The sequence below is a fragment of the Folsomia candida genome, unplaced genomic scaffold (assembly GCF_002217175.1).
Source record: "Folsomia candida strain VU population unplaced genomic scaffold, ASM221717v1 Fcan01_Sc024, whole genome shotgun sequence".
Lineage (NCBI taxonomy): Eukaryota > Metazoa > Arthropoda > Collembola > Entomobryomorpha > Isotomidae > Folsomia > Folsomia candida.
In genome coordinates, this window is record NW_019091216.1 from 2,552,494 (window position 1) to 2,570,598 (window position 18,105).

General features: G+C 35.8%; 1 protein-coding gene and 2 long non-coding RNA genes across 3 annotated transcripts; 2 read left to right on the forward strand and 1 right to left on the reverse strand.

The window, feature by feature from the left end:
• Positions 1–3,565: 3,565 nt before the first annotated feature.
• LOC110859134 lies at positions 3,566–9,259 on the reverse strand. The gene is made up of 3 exons (XM_022108006.2): positions 8,452–9,259; positions 7,681–7,838; positions 3,566–4,221 (listed from the first exon to the last, which is right to left on the reverse strand). The coding sequence occupies exons 1-3, from the start codon at positions 9,180–9,182 to the stop codon at positions 4,118–4,120; spliced, it is 993 nt and encodes a 330-aa protein (XP_021963698.1). The 5' UTR covers positions 9,183–9,259; the 3' UTR covers positions 3,566–4,117.
• Positions 9,260–13,650: 4,391 nt separating this feature from the next.
• LOC118438697 lies at positions 13,651–14,940 on the forward strand. Its single transcript, XR_004836999.1, has 4 exons — positions 13,651–13,724; positions 13,786–13,922; positions 14,031–14,124; positions 14,211–14,940. It is a non-coding gene; the product is annotated as an uncharacterized LOC118438697 (long non-coding RNA).
• A 1,705-nt stretch (positions 14,941–16,645) lies between these two features.
• LOC110859155 lies at positions 16,646–17,882 on the forward strand. The gene is made up of 2 exons (XR_002548831.2): positions 16,646–16,878; positions 17,008–17,882. It is a non-coding gene; the product is annotated as an uncharacterized LOC110859155 (long non-coding RNA).
• Positions 17,883–18,105: the final 223 nt, after the last annotated feature.

Genomic DNA, 18,105 nt, shown 5'->3' on the forward strand with positions numbered 1-18,105 from the left:
TTGTTCGCCGTTTACTACATGTCGTCGGAACACAACAACCAACAATCACCTGTGCATTAACGTGTCATTATGAATGCTGACGAGTCTAGGAGTTTTTGGGATTTTAGGTTCTTCTCCCCTATTGACATGCTCGACAATTTCATCCATATTACACATCAGCAAACTCGGATCTTGTGATCATGACGGATATACTCTCTCGTACTGGATTTACGTGGATAGAGATGTATCATTTTCTAAGATAAACTAAAAGCATATACCTTCCAACCACATTATGCAAACACAGAAGTTTGAAGTTTTTGATAGGAAACAATTAGACCGTGAAGACATGTAAGATCTGATAAAGGGAAATACATTCATGTTTATTTGATAAATTGTAAATTATATGTGTACGATTTTGTCGCACAAAAGAATTTAAGTTCAGTTAAGGAAAGTTAAGGAAAATTATAATATTCTACAAATGAAACAAAATAATTTTGCAAAAACAAATATAATTTTGTTTTCTAATATTTTATAATCTTTAACTTTAAGTCACACAGAAATATTTTTGGTGCACAAGGTAAATCGTCCAATAATTCCCGGAAGAGGAAGCCATCCATCCACAATTGCCATTACTGGTAAACCAGCACTTGCTGCTACAAGTAAAATTGCGGAGACGACACCCCACCCCATTTGTAAATTATTGAAAAATTAGTTTATTACGATTTAGAACCACCATAATTAAGTAAATATGAAATATTTCGCGTCTTACAGTTCTTCATTTGCATTCAAAATCACACCTTCTTGGCGAAGTCGTTGTTCTGGTGCCCTGTTACTCTAGAAATTTCAGAGCACGCGACAGCGAGAGTAGACAATGTATGCAAACGTGTTATTAAACTCAACAAACAAAGCATCATAATTGCATACATAATTGAGTATACGTTATCAGGCACGTCACAAATTAGATACGACTTGGCTTGGGCTACTGGAAGGTTTCCTCCAATAAAAAAGAAGGGTCCCAATTGGTACCTGTAACAAAACACGATATCGGCGATTATCTGAAATGATATTAGTAAAGCAAAGGAGAAAGCTGGTCTGCTTAGGAAGGATAACATAATGCGGTTTGCGCATCTGTTAGCAAAGGGTTAAAGTCGGCGTCAATTACTTGCGTGCCATTGCTCATTCGCATCGACATAGTACCATCCCGCTCGTCTAGGATAAAATTATGGAGTACACTCATTTGGATTGGAAGGATGTGGCGCAATAAGAACTTAGAGGTTTTCTCCATGCAGTGCTTTCCAGTGGATGATAAAGTGACGTTTTCCTTTAATTGCAATTTGCAGTCGCCACTTACTTCGATGCCTAGCGCCCCTACTTCGATAGTATGAGTAACATCTGCCGTAAACCCACACCCACTTATCAATGCTCCCGCTTTAGAAAGGTGTCCCAGGATTAAAACCTACAGTGCAGACTCCATATAGCCCGAGTCAGGGTTAGGACAGAAATTTATCCATCCGACTATTTTATATTAATTTGAACTATATTCCAACCTATTTACCAAATTTCCGCTTAATTGGATGATTTTGAAAAATTGGTAACTTTGGTTCAAAGTTTTCCCAATTTCATTTCATAAACCCTTATTATAAGCTTTTATTAGCATCAGTGCCAAATTTCGGCTTAATTGAATGATTTTGAAAAATCGGTATGGGTGACCCACTAGGGTCCCTCCAAATAAAAATTTTCACAATTTTACTTCATATTTTTTCATTAGAAGCCATCAGTTACCTACGTACCAAATTTCAGCTTTCTACGACACTTTTGAAATTTCGGTATATAAGACCCCAACCGGTCAACCAGTGGACCGATTTTGCTCATCTTCGAACTTGATTCCTAACTTTGTCTAATATGCATATGGTGAAAATTTCAAGTCGATCGGTTCAGTCGTTTTGGCCCTATCGAGATCACAGACAGACAGACGGACGGACGGACGGGCATGACGGTTCCATAAGCCCTGACTCGGGCTAAAAAGTCGTCCGTCAACTGGGTAATGGATGGCCTGTTTACGAAGGTGCAGGTCAACGGGCAAGGTTTATACTTCGGTTATGTAAAAAAAAGATCGGTTGTTATTAATTTTTGTCTGAATTTAATTCTGCTTTTCACTTACATACATCAGCCGCCGTCCCAAGTTCCAATGTTCTAACCAAACAGCATTGTTCGGATACATGCACTTGAGGTCTAGTAGGAAAATAATAAGCAAAATAAATAATTATTGTGTTTGCACAACTTTTTGACAGTTTCGAACTTGGCCAGATTTACACAACAAATTTTTACCTGAGACTACGGACCCTAACGGGGCGCAGGAATTCCCATTGATGTCGGATATTGGATAAATCGTCCCTGATTTGCAATATCCAAGATATTGGTAAGAGATGGATTTATACTCAAAAACCGTATACATAGATTTTTTCAGTTTCGTTGGAGTTTTGACTAGGACAAGTTCCCCGTGGTCGTCATAAGTATAAGTGGCTTTGCGAATTGAATATTTAATACGTTGCTGCTTCTGCTGAAGGGAGCCGGAGTTAAATAGCAGGAAGATACTCGCTTCTATGTAAAGCGGCCTTTCTTCCAGCATCTGAAGATTTACAAAGAGTAGAGGAGGATTCCCTAGTATAAGTTATTTGGGGGGGTTTGCTGATTTTCTGTTTTGCGCGATTGCGAATTTGACGTCATTCAGAATGAAAACGGAAGAGACGACAAAGATGTTGACGTATCAGGAAAGCAACGGTATTCGCAAATGCTACGGGTCTTGGATGATGGAAAACTTGAAGAAGACCACCGTGTCAGGCTACATGTAGGAAATTACTGCAATGCCATTATCAGTCAAATCCCTCAAATCATAAAAGAAACTGTCAAAACTATATTGCCGTTTGTAATTTGGGAAATACACCGGAAGCTTTTTGTTCCAGATAAAGAAATAGCAAAAGAGTTGATGATATCCCAGGCGAATCTGCCAGATTCGGCGAAACGGTTTGCTGACCTCCCAAATTTTCAAAGTGAGTTTTAGTTGGCAAGGAAACTTACGTCCGCTCCTCTCCGTAATGCACACAACAAACTCTTATCCGACTTCAAACATTTTGGGACTTCGGACATTACTAAAGATAACCATGAAGGTAAACAGACACGTACACTACGAGATCCAGGTTGTCGTTATATTTGTTGTCAACTGGTGCACACCTCATTAGGTTGAGTTGTACACGTACTACGACAAATAGCCACAACTTATCCATTGTCTAATTTTGTCTATTACCAGGAGGATGGAGGGTGGGAGAGGGGTGACTGATGGAATCCTGGGATTGGAACCAGTAATGGTGGGTAGGCTGATGGATTTCTTGCAAATATGGTAAGTTGTTCGAGAGGAGATGTATAGAGATGTGATTTGCCTGGTACCTTAAATAACAAAGACATGAATACCAATGCAGTCGATAGTTTTATTCTTGAGATTGTCAGAATACCTCCCAATTATCGAGAATTTTCCGGGGCACTGGGTGCCTACGGTAGTCTGCGATCAACAGATCTTGAAGCGTCCTGATTGGTTTCTAAAACTTTATTCAGTTTAGTAAAGTAATGTATTCGCAGAGTTCATGTATATCTTACAATCAGAAATCTCATAAAAAGCTGACTTCATAGGAGTCGAACATATAAGACTCTAACCTTACACATAATCGTAGAAATATCGTAGAAATATCGCAGAAAAAAAAAATTTATAAAGTAAACACCTCCACCAGCTCCTTGCCTGGTGGGAGTGTCCCTAACACGAATGAGTTGAAATGTGGTATGCTTGGTAGAAATGACCCGTATATACTAAATATGAGTTTGAATACGTAAGTGTTTGGAACGACTAAATATACAACCCCCCGGTGTGTAGAATTTGGTAGAAATAACTCGGTTCCTTAAAAACTTGATATAAAATATACAGTCGGCCTGATACCTGACTCGGGCTAAATCAACACTGCACATTGAAAGTTTCTTTATTTAAATTAATTTAAATTATAAATTTTGTCTCAATTGAACTATTATTTCATATCCGGTTCTGAAACAGCATTAGTTTAAGCATATAATCTAGACTAATCAATAAGTAATTTCACATTAAATCAAACTCATTGAAGAAATCCAGCATAACGCGCTCCACACGTTGCCGATATTCCGCCAAGACTGCACGATACGGTTCGTCACTGTCATAGGCACCTATTAACAAATAATGCATTACATGGAGCCTTTCGGTTGTATTCCGAATAAAACTTTTAGTGGTCGTGTGAGTGACCACTCCCACTCCCGTCTAAAAATTAGCCTTCAGAATACGATCGTTATATTTGTTTTCAGCTAAAGATTTGGGTTTTTATTCTATTACCATGAATAAATATCTAATCAATATAGAAATATCTAATCTAATTTATTTTGCTTTTTAGCCCGACTCATAGTTTATGTAGGTAACCATCGTGTCTGTCTGTCGGCCTGTCTGCACGATATGGCCAAAACGGCTGAACCGATCGCCTTTATATTTTCACCATATGTGTACGGGGTGAAAGTAAAGGTCAACTTCGAAGATGAGCCAACTTGGTCAATTGGTTGACCGGTGGGGGTCAAAAAAAGTGGTTAGGTTAGGTTAGGGGTACTGTTGGGGGTACTATACACTAATATTTCAAAATTATCGTAGAATGCTAAAATTTGGCATATAGGTGACTAATGGCCCCTAATGAAAGACTATGAAGTAAAATTTCACAACTTTTCAAGTAGAGAGACCCTAAGGGGTGACCCATACCGATTCTCAGAAATTGTCCAATCGAGTTGAAATTTTGTACGTAGGTAACTCATGACATGTAATAAAGAGTTATGAGGTCGAATTGAGAAAATTGTCAACCAAAGGTGCCCTATGGGGTCGTCCATACCGAGTTTTCAAAAATTCTCCTACCGTGCCGAAAGTTGGTTTCAAGCAGGGTTGCAAGTGGTCAAAACCACTTTTTGCTGGACAGTGGTCAAAGGCGGTCAAAAGACACTTTTTGCCGTCCACCAAAATTGGTGGCCAGTGGTCAAAAGTGGTCAAAACTCATTTTGGGGCTCTGTGAAACAACTTCTTTAACAGTTGTTATATTGAAAATCTAACTTCATATTCGTGTTCTCCAACTTTGTGTTATATATTTATTCTTCCTCCATCATACCAACAAGAATTAAGGAAAAAAAGGTTTGGGCCAGATTTGAGGGTAAAATGTACCTAGTCCTTCTGAGAAAATAAGTGGGTAATACGGTCAAGTTAGGATAATATTTAAAATTCCCATGTATTCTTATGGAAAATTTGTAAATTCGATAAAAACTGTCTAAAAATGACCATGTTACATGTCAAAATGCTCAGAACTTTGTGGAGATCACGAATATGAAGTTAGATTTCAAAAATATTGATTTTAAAAAAAGTTAGCTCTCTCCATAACTAAATACATAGGCGGCCATTTTTGACCACCAAAGTGGTTAAAACCACTTTTGACCGCTTTTGTCCACTGGGCCGGTCAAAAGTGTTTTGGACGGACAAAATGCAACCCTGGTTTCAAGGTTGCTAGTAATGTCTGTGCAACTATGGTGAAGCCGTGAAGTTATACACTGTAAAAAGTGTGGTAGAGTCATATATAAACTGCACAGCAGTAATGATTTCGGTAATTATTTAGTACGAATATGTAGTAATTCAATATGGCGCGGGAACATTATTAACGCACCCAAAAAAATAGTGAAAAACGCCCAATAAAGTTGGAAAAACGACCCTTAATTACTTTTCCCCAAATAAATTTTTTTCTGAACCCAATAGTAAACTAGAAATGCCCAATAATATAATTAACCAAATAAGCTTAACTAAGTCTTGCCTGATATTCTAATTTATACTAGTATGTATACAATATACATACCATCAGATTATGATGCATATGGTACGACACAAATCTTTTCCTGGTGGCTTGTTCTTACCAACTAGCCACATAAATTGTGTTGGCAGAGAAGGAATTTGTTTTACTCTGTTATTCAAACTCTTGGTAATTAATTGTAGTTTTGGCTATGGCATTAGCTTTCCAAACTGTGAATTTCGACACAAGTAATTCGGAATCTGATTCAGAAAAGCAACCGGAAGTTAAGAGGCGAAAATTGAGCATTTGCGAACACTTGGATAAGTTTGAAAATATTGCTTAGGCCAAAAAGTACCTGAAGGATCGTTGTGAATGGGTGTATAAAACAAAATACGCCTCAAATGAAGGGACATAATGGTTTACAACTGCCGCATTTCACCGACCTGTTCTTCGAAATGCAGGATGGTTCTGCCAAGTTCCACCCTCGAAGTTAGGATTGAAAAGTCTGTCACAGGTCATGATCATGTGCAAAAGGATAAAGGTAAATTATTCCAAAATTACGTAAAGAGGAACATCTTGACATCCGTGATGGATGGTATGAAGGATATTGCATGGGATTTCCAAGTACCAATAATGGAATTGAGGCTACAAATACATGGATAAAGCGACAGGGTACTTTCCGGGAGCGACTTTCACTTGGCCAGTTAATTCAATACATGATAAATCAAATGGAAATTTGGTCAAAGGAGCGAATACCAGGGATCCGTGATGCAAAATCATTTCACGAAGAACCTTCTTTATCACTTGCCTTGCAAACATCTGCATTCAACTGGGTGCAAAATAAACGGGATGTTAAATATCGCACTTGTGATGACAATATTACTACCTACTTTATTTCTGCAGCAAATCAACCAAAACTTAAAGAGGATGATATTAATAAATATTTACGATTAAGAGAACGTCGAAGTTGGAAGAGTTTTGACACATATAAAATGTGTTTAAATAGACTTTGGTTAGTTAAATTCAAGGCACGTCGATGGATTAAATCCTCATGCTCTTGCCCTGTATTCTTAAAAATGTATGTTTGTAAACACGTATTGGGTATTGCGATTATAAACAATCAGTATGAAGTGTGTCCAGAAGCTAAAACGGTTCCTATTGGCACCCGTTGCGGTCCTGGACGCCCAACTAAAGCCAAGAAGGCATTAATTACTATGTAAAAACCCGTTTTTGAATAAGGTATAAGAAATAAAAAGGTATTTAATGTTGTAATGTATTGTTTTTATATATAATGACATTATTGGGCATTTCTAGTTTACTATTGGGTCCATAAAAAATTTTATTTGGGGAAAAGTAATTAAGGGTCGTTTTTCCAACTTTATTGGGCGTTTTTCACTATTTTTTTGGGTGCGTTAATTCCATGCCTATGGCGCGGTGTATAACTTTATTACCAAAAGTATACCAGGCAATATTGATTTCATTACCAAGCGCGGTAGAGTCACATATCTATAGACACCGACCAGTAATGAATCATTACCACATTTCGGAGAGTGTATTAGAATTTGTTTCAACCCGTGAGACCCAATCGGATGAGACACACTTATTAGCAAAAATTGTCAGATTTAGTTGAAATTTGGTATGCTAGGCAGAAATGACAACTATATACTAAATATGAAGTTTAAATACGTAAATGTTTGGATCACAATATACAACCCACCAGTTTGTAGAATTTGGTAGAAATAACAATACAAGAATACACGGACGATCGCATAAAGCTGAGTCGGGCTAGCATCAACACTGCATACTGAAGGTTTTATCTTACCGAATATTCCTCCTGCTACTAGTAGTATAAAAGGTTCGAATTTAACCTCTTCATAACGCCTGATATCCCAAGTGTCAATAAGATTGTAATACGCAAACCTTCGGAACCACAGTCGCCACCCTGTGCCACCCAAATTTTCTCCATATTTCCTCCAGGCGCTTGATCGAAATATAATATTACAACAAAATACTCCACGGAATCTATGCTATTGGTTGAAATTATTGGCTCAAACTTCTCTCAATAAGTTCGACATGAAGCCGTAAAATTAGAAGTTTGAAATTTTGCACAAAAAAGTAATAATTAATTGTCGACAAATCTGGAGTCGTCGATTTTTAAGGTCACCCATAGGTCACAGGTTAGATTTAAAAAAATGGAGATACCGAAAAAACTCGATACCCATTTTTTCGAATATTTAAATATTTTTATTGGATGCGGCAACTCTTTGCGAGATCGAAAAATTTTACGAAAAATCGAGATGTACAAAAGTATACAGGTCGCTTTCAAACCTGCGTTTGTCGAAAAAATTCCTGTGGGCGTCAAAAAAATCGCACACGGTCATATGAGAGCTCATTTTTCTCACAAAGAGTTGCTGCATCCCATAAGTAATATTTCAAAGTTCTAAAAAAATTATTAACGACGCGGGATTTGTCGACAATAAGTAATCCTTTTTTGTGCAAAATTTCTACCTTCTAAATATACCCGTTCATATCGAAAATATCGATATAAGTTTTAGCAATTAATTTCTACCAATAGCAGAAATGGATGACTTACAAAAAAAATGATCTGTGTTTATAGTACTTCGGGTACACGTTATAAAGGCCGAGCCAATCATGTTCATTATCAAATGGTAGTGGTAACATTTGTTGTACATAACATGACGCCATCCTGCCTCCAATACATTTAATTCTATACCAATCCAGTACATTTTGGTAGCCTTGTTTCAAACTGTGCAGATTGGCAGTATTGTAGTCGGGCGTGTATTCTGCGATCAAGCAAACTGCTTTTAGAATGGCGCATAGGTTAAGAAACAAAGGGGCCCCATAGTAATAACGTTGGCGAAAGATGGAATCTTCATTTGCAAATATTGGCAATAATTCATCCAAATTTGCAACGGCAGAGACAATTTCAGCAATCTTTTGGATTTCCGGGGTTCTAGAGTCTAGTAGGTTTTTCAAGTTTCTATTCAACGCTTGTAGTTTTCCTTCAAAAATAGCATTAAAAATCTTTCCTTCTATCTTCTTTAATTCCTTGTAGAGCTTGTCAACTTCTCCAACAATGGCAATAACAATGTTTACGATGGTGACAAGTTTTCCAGCAAATACTGCAGCTGCTTTCAAGTTCGGGGAATATTTTTGCCCAATCTCCACGCCTTGAGAAAGTAGGGAAGCTTTGCTTTTTAGTAAAGTTATATTTTCTTTTAATTGTTCAGAATTCGTGGGTTGGAAACCATTTCCAAAAGCAACTGTTGCTATTGGGAAGTTTCTGAAGATGTATGCGTTCATGATAAATTACTTAAATGTATTAGATTTTGAAAGTTTGGTATCCTATGATCGTCTCTGGAATGGTTGTGTTTGCGAGATGAAATTACGAAATAGACTAAATGTATTTTGCGTAAACATCTTATTTTGCGATTTTAGCAGAGGTGGAGTGGAATGTTCTCTTATCATTTGTTTACTTGGAGGTACTGATAACGACTGATATTGCGCATTTACAATCGCATGAACAAATATATCAATTGAATGCTAACGGCATAATGTTTGGTTTTAGCATGATAGTAAACGTTTTTAAAAACAACACAACATTACCAAGTAATGACATTTGCATAAAACTAAGTGTTATAGTACTCATCGTCTGATTGTTTATCTCACCAATAGGTTTTATCGCTTTACACAGGATCAGTTTGTCAAATCCTTTATGGGTATCGATGTGATGACAAAAAAAGATTGATCATGAATATATGGATCTAAAAAAAATCTATCAGTACAGCTAACCGGTGCCCGACCAATGGGATTAGATTAGTACTTACTTTAGAACTCTTTAACAATACCTGCACCAAATAGCGCGACATTATACGATATTAGGCAAGCCATTGGTTTTCGTAAAGTAGACATGTCTACACATTATATATAGCAAACTTAATACAATTTTATATCGACAAGGAATTTATTTCGAACTTATTAGTTGCCCCTACGTATCAATCAGGATGTAATCCGATAGACATTGACATTGTTGACAATATCCAATTTTCGTATCGCGTCCGTTTCCATTAAAATCGATTGTTATTTTTTGATTGTATTTATTAATTATTTTGGGGAAATTTTATTATTATTTTATCATATACTCACTCTTGAGTATACACAATTTGAATAAATTGAGCACAACTTTATTTACAGTGCGAAATCACAACCACACCAGGTGAATTAGTGCACCATTTCCTTGATACAGAATATTCTACAAGGACAAGGAAGAGCTAAGAAGCCACATGGCATGTGTCCTTGGGTTAGGTATTTTGATAAGGTAATGAAGCAATTACAACTTCAGATGAATATAAGGTAGAAAGAAAGGATTATATCACGACAAGTTGTATCTATGTATATAATTACATAATAAATAAGACTTTGTAACCCATAAATTTCAAAACATTCAGAATGAAATAAAATATTTAGGAGAAACCAAGCTGTATATTACAATATGAAATTATTGTATGTTTCTGTTCTGCTTAAAATACAATGTAAAATCATCTCTAAATTTTTCACATGGGACAACGAACTGTTGTCTTGACCATGCTATTTCTCATCTTAGGAAAAATTCTCTGAAAAAAACAGATATGTAATAAAGTTACCCGCTAATTGTTATTGGAAACATTATATCTAGCATAATTAGGAAACTTATGGTTTTAATTAGTATGTGTGTTGTTATCTTGCTCCAGGACAGGTGGTTAGTTATGAAAAGGATCACACAGCTCAACACAATGAGCGCAATTCATATCCAAAGAAGTTGGATCGTCTCGTTGCAATGGGTCAAGACTGGCAAGTGTAAACAAGCCCCAGCATCCACAAAGTGTAATTTTCAAGGCACTCCAAATCCCAACGACACTCGACAGGAGGGTGGATATTATAAAGATTATCGAGCAGGAGTAGTTCATTCTACAACACCGTAACCGAATCATTATAAGTAGGAATAATAAAAAGTATGTACTAAAATTATGAGAAAAATGGTTGGCTTCATAGAAAAATTACCTGGACCGGATATATCTCTTGAGCTTAGTATTTTTGACGGTCATAATTCCCATTAATGTTTGCATAAATAATGAAAAGCGACTTTGCATATAATATTTAAGATGAAGCTAGATTCTCTTAACATGAGGAGACAGTTAGTACTAATTGAGCTGGATATATAGTAGGTAATTGGTGTCGCAATTTACTTTATGTGTCTAGACAAGTGATAAAAATAAACAATATATGTAATCCTGCATTGTCGGGAGTTTGATGATACAGTTGTACATAATTCATTTACTGTAAGTGCGTTAGCGACGTCGTAATGTATATCGTACATATTTACCACGTAGTTATGTTGTTCTTAGGTGAGGCTACAGATATTTAGTTAAGGGGATTTGTCGTTTTATGATGTAGTACGAAGGGTGATCATATCTGGAGGGCGGAGGAAAATATAAAATTTTACCCATTCCGTCGTGTGATGGGGGAGACAGCAGGATTAATACATGTTCATAATTAATTAAGTAAATTGTCAGTAATCATTGTGTATTTATGAATTGATAAGGATGTTTTTTCGTGAATAAATTGATGATAAAAATCAAGGTCCTAGTGACGAGGTAAAGGGCTTATTATATAGGCATCAGAGAGTGAAGAGTCAGTAGTTATTTCGCCCCTCATCCAAACCTGGGATTAGATGGACCTCACGTCATCTCATCTCACTGCTTATTGAGATGAGTTGGAGCTTAAATTAGACATTTAAAGTTACATCTTATCTCATGTCGTCTAATTTACGTTGCGATGAGAATCTCATCGCAATGAGATGCATTACAGCTTATGGGTCTAATCTCGCTGCAACTCACCTCATCGCACAACATTTTGGCGGTGTCATTGAGAACTCATTTCATCGTCTCATGATGAGATCAGATCAGATCGTCTTATCTCACCGGCAATCATATACACTCCATGCAACACGGTGCAGTCAAACCTTAATACTTCTTCCGACCGGGTAGGTCATATTGGACGGTCTCCCATTAGCGATCCCACACTTCATAAATGCTTTTCGAGCTTTAGTTTGTTGACTTTGTGATGCAACATTGATATTCCCAATTGAAACTTATGTCTACGCAATAAAAATATTATGATCATGCTTAAGATAAAAATTAAACCTTGAAAAACAGACGCAATCATTTTTCATACTTCGAATTTAATGTTGCCTATATTTTTTGAACATAGAATTAAGTAAGCATTCAGTTTATCGTGTTATGTATAACTGGTTTTTGATGAAAAGACGTGAACTCCAGTAACCAATATGTATGTATGGATATGTCAAGAGACAACAATTTGGCTCATTTAGAATTTGAAGTCCACCAACACAAGAGAAGTCTGGGTTACATTTATCCCTCTAATCTAATCTAATTTATGATTATAAATGGTGAAAAATTAAGCTTTGAAGTTATGTATGCTCATATACACCTATACATCAACTGCCCTCAACTTTTGCGAGATTACTGTTAATGTAAATCATACTTACTTAAATGTTTCTGCTTAACGTAATATGGGTAGGTGGGATGCATAACAATGTATGGTCTACTCATTTTTATAAGAGACTGCTTCTTAATAAATTTTTTACATCAAGCTGGCGCATTTTGCCATGCCCTGTTAGCATTGAAAAATTGAAATCTACACTAGAGTTGCCGGTAGTAAAGGCATTACCAAGTTGATAATATTTGTCACTCGCCAGCTGGTAACTATTGCCAGCCTGGTAATAAATGTACGACTGCTCAGTAACAAATTTATTTCCATGGCGATTAAGCAATGAAGTAGACCAGCAGCCTAAACGAATACTAAAGGAAGTATATTTTATATCGCAATTTCTCTTCAAGAGCTCGATGGGATTGATGGCACTCGCTGAATTCCACCGGCCTCAATTTTACTTATCTCAAAACAACGCCAACACTCTTAGCAACCTGGTAAAGAATTTCTAATAAACGTTTCTACCAGACCTTCGGTACATACAAGTTACACATGATGATAAAACCATTATTACCGTTTTATTACCATTGGGGTTTCCGAGTGTCCATCACCTTGTTTAATTGTATGTTCAACATTATTGTAAGAAATTTATACCATCTAGTACTGTTTTTCATTAAAATGTATAAAAACTTCTGTAAATAATTTTACCAAATGCAATCCATCTTATCAACTTTTCGGTTTAAATGAGACATACATTTTGGTATTATTTTTTCTGCAAAAAGGTAAGAATTTCATACATATGTTAAAAACTTTTGCTTTTAGACGCTGCACTGGAGGCGCTCAAGTCAGTTTGAGTCTTGTGCCAGGTCGCTCGTCAAGATGGCAAAATTAACTCGTGTGTAATTTCTAATGGAAATTATATCTACTTCTTGTTAGCTGGTAAGTTTCATCTAATTTAGTTAATTTAATCTACTTTGTTTTCTAATAATCACATGTTCACCATTTCCTCTGTTTGTAGTAAAGAAAAAATTTGAATTGGCGAAAGAATCAGATTTTTTTCTACAAGATGACCAAGGAGCTGACATTGACGAGGTGGTGTTTCCAATCCTTTCCGAGCAGCCTGTCATACTAAATTTTGAATTATTTCTAAAAGGCGAATTGCAAACAAAATCGCACTTGGATCCAGCCTCTCCTTCGCCAGTTTCCCCAATTATTTAATTAGTTATGGTAAGTTTAATTACAGATTATGTATTCTGACCTAATTTACAAAATTGATTGTAGTCAGGCATCCGGGTGAGTCGCAGTTATCCATCGACCCCTTAAGAAACGGATCACTATAAAGATACTTTTTCACGAGTAAGGAAAAATTATATAATATGATGCAATTCAGGTAATATTAAATTTATTTAAATATTAGATTGCAAACGCAGCAGTTACTGAGAGTGCAGCCGTATATCGTCTAGTCGACGAATGTAATCAAAAAGGTTGCGTCGATAAAACCTCGTCGACAACATTAATTAAAGGATTTTTGGATAAGCTAGTAGACGTGAAAGGGTAAGTCTGCGCGTAAAAAATGAACATATATATGTTAAGATTTTTATTTGGGTTCTGTTATTATTTAGGTTCTAATTAATTTTTAAGTAATTGTAATTAAAATTGTAGACTCTCTCCCTCCACGTCTGACCAGAAATTTTTAGCAGGAACGAGCATTAAATTGTTACCCCCGTATAGATATTCAAAATCAGCTGATGGCTTGGTAAAAATTAAAATATGAATTTTTCTTACTAATTATTAACTTATTATTATCTATGTGAATTTCTTTAAAAAATTTGTAATTTGTAGGATATTTTTTGTATGACGATGTAAACCGATATTGACTCATACAAAATCGGCTGAAGACAATTCATCGGAATTTAAAAGGAGAACTGCCAACCGTTAAACCAAAACGTCAGTCCTCATGTGCAAGTGACGGACCTAAGAAAAAATACTCGAAAAATGTCCAAGACCATTCCCACTTTAGCGACGATCACGTTAACCACCTCAATTCAATTTGCAAAAAAGATGTCGCCAAAATTAAAGAGTTGATGAACGAAACTATTGGACATCGTAATTATTTAAGAAGTATTGGAGATAGCTCGGTGTTAAAAATTTATAGAAAATTTTCTGAGTGTGATTTCGTGGTATGTATGATTTATAATATTTTGTTCGAGCTATTACTTATTAATAGCAATGGGATACATTTACCCTAAATTTAGTTTAATTTCTGATATTTTACTAACACAGGATAACAATTGTTTACTCGTTATCCAAAAACTCTATGTAGATTATTTTGATCGCTATTATTTTTCATTTAAAGTTAGACATTCTGGTACATTATTCACCATAATTAATGTCAAAGATTTATATATACACGACTGTTTTGAAATAATGCAAAATTGTAAAACCGTTGGAAATTTTATAAGTGTTAGACAGAAAATTTAAAATATTTCCATTACTTATATATTTATTTTAATGAGACATGTATGTACATACATTGTTTAATTATGCTTAGTAGTTAGAATGTGTTCCTGAATTAGATCTACAATGAATTTGGAATAAACATAATTTTTTACCGGATCTGCAACAAATATACACGTGGCGGTGAAAATCTGCATAACTTTTGGCAATAATAAAGCATGCAGAAGTAGGGATTTATTACCACGAGGAAGAGCATGTGTGTAGCACAGTGGTAAAATTTACTACCTAGAGTTAAACCTTTCTACCGCGTATGTAGAACATCCGCTATACGTTGCGAGATTGATTTTAATCAATATAGTGGTGTTCATTACCACTTTGGGTTAAATCAAAATCTACACCGGTCGGTAGATATCACTACCAATTCTGCAGAGTCATATACGTGTGCATCTTGGTAATGATTTGGTAAGGATTTTATTAGCAGTGAACTCATCACACTTACTGATTAACATTGGCAGAACACAGGTGAACCCAGAAGAACCAAATACATAGGACTCGCAATGTTCACCCTTGCACAATATTTTTACACAAGCAGACCAATCTGCTCGATAAATAAATCATCACTTTGCTCATGAGCAATCTTTTGTACACATAACTGAAAAATCCAGTTTCATCACTTCATCCACAAACGTTTCATCGCCTACTTACCAATCGGACCATAATACTAGGCTATAGCCCGTGTAGAACACGGGTGAGTGTACGGAGTAAGGTATAGTGCCCGCCTGCCTGTTTGTCCATCTTAATAATAAGACTGTAATTCGTCTTGCCTTTGTAACACAGGACAACTGGCAAAGAAATTTTGACAACATAATCTTAGTAATGTAGCACGTGCGTCCTTTAAATCACGCGCGTCGAGGGCGTCCTGCAGGATATTTAACCTAATCGATGACACCCGATTCATCCAACTCAACTTATTTTAGTCGCACCCCTATGTCACACTTTACCCTGCCCCCTAATACACCACTCATGCTCCCCCATCATCCACTCACATACCACCCACCCTAGTCCAATTTCAAGTCTCAGTTCCCGTTCTAATCCTAGTCACAATGTTGAGAAGTCGAGAATGTTGACAATGTTGAGAAACATGAAGAGAATACCGAAAATGTTGACAAAAATGAGAAACATGAAGAGAATGCCGAGAATGTTGATGATCATGAGAAGCATGAGAAACATGTGAATCTTGAGCATGATGTTAAGAATCTTGTTAAGACCCAAAATTTATGTCACCCTACGGTGTTGACTCGTTCACAAAAAACCTCAACTTCCTGTCCTGCCTGGTCGTTGGTGCACTTCCTACTCTCGCATATCCCCCAATGCTTTAGCTTTCCAGCATTAGGGGATGCGTTCCACACAGACAGACGGACAGAGACTGGACAATTCTTATTATAAATTGTTCAATGCTAAATTCCAGAATAGTGGCACAACCACAAAATTCCCATACCCTTTGATTTTTTTCGGAACCGATGTTCATTTGTAAAATGGATGGAAATACGACTCCAATTAATTAAATATAAGGCCTTTACATATTTACATGATATCGTTCGACATACATAAATAATACTTATACATACTTGCAGTACCTGGCCACCTGTGGTTTTTATCTCACATGCCAATTTTATTATGCAGCCTTGGAAAACATAGATATGTACTTTAACATGAACAGGAATATTTCCCAAGCTAATTCAACGAACAATTGGCAAGATAACGAAAAACAAAGTCTGACTACGTCAACACTCCACAATGGGATTGATGGCACCCAGTAATGCCACTGAATCAAAAATCTTATCAACAAATCCATCCAATCAACCCAACTCCACATCCCTATACACGTATTAGTTTGAAAGTCACTGTGCTAATATCAAAGAAATATATCAAATAAAAGAAATTATTTAAATTGCTTAAATTCAAAGAAATGTACAACCTATTTCTCAACTTGGGACATATTTTCAAGTCCACAAAGTTTATCATACATGCAGAGACTGGGTAGTTCATTTAGGTAGCAGTGCACACTTTTTATAAATTTTGACTAGCTTTCAATTAAGTTTTAGAAACGCCAAATAAATTTGTCAACTTGTTTCACATATTTCTTAAAACTAAATATCAATCTTTGTATTGTAAAATCTAGGGTTGCCGCTGGTTGCTGGTCGGGTACCCGTTATGCGGGAACCCTACGGGTAATTGGAACTACCCGCGTGGGTAACGCGTATTTCAGTTTTTGATAGGACATGTAGCAATTTCTTAGTTAATAAACGATTTGTGAAACTAGTGTGTTTTGTTAAATTTTTGGTGTCATTATGCTAGATAAATATTTGCACTCAATTTAAGCACAAACAAATGTATGTATTGTATCTTTAAAGTCATAAGTGATGAAAAAATTGTGTGTTCCAACTATTCCAACTGGGTAAAAATATAAAGAAAGATCAGTAATGACATATAAAATAAATAAATGTTAGGTTGCCGGTGAGATGAGACGATCTCATCTCACCTCATCTTACGATAAATGAGATGAGATGCAACTTTGATTATCCCATTTAAGTTCCATACCATTTCACCAAGTAGGTAGATTAGATGAGCCGTATCTCGTCTCATCCCATTAACGGCACACCTTAATATATATTTCATTGTACAATTAAAGCATAAACAAGTTCATACAAATAAAATTATCACGTTGCAAGACGATTAAAATTCCTACTTATAGAAAAATTATGTAAATATTTTCTCGATAGAAGAAAATTGACTGCAGATGCCACCTCATTTTTTTACTTTTTGTTAACGATAAATGGAATCTGCATTATAGGTTTATTATATTATGATTTTGAGATATTAGGATTCTGGGATTTTGAAATTCTCAGATTTTAAAATGTAGCAATTTTAATATTACAGTAAAATTTGATTTTCAAATTGGGTTTTCTTAGTTAAGTTATGTATTGTGATTCAAATTTGAGAGAGTGGTGTGCGAGTGACACTTCAATAATAATAAAGGAATGTGACGTAAATTTATAACATGGTAGCTTATGAGGTGGGATTTTTAAAATTTAAATGTGGGTAAAACAAAATGCATAAATACATCTCAAATTTCGTTTCCCTTTAAGACAGGCTTATATCTCAGTAGTTATATAATCTTGCCAATAAATTTAACTTGCTGATCAGATTAACCGGAGAAACTATTCTAGCGAAAAGTTTATTTCTTCTTAATTATATCATCAACTATCTTCGAAACATT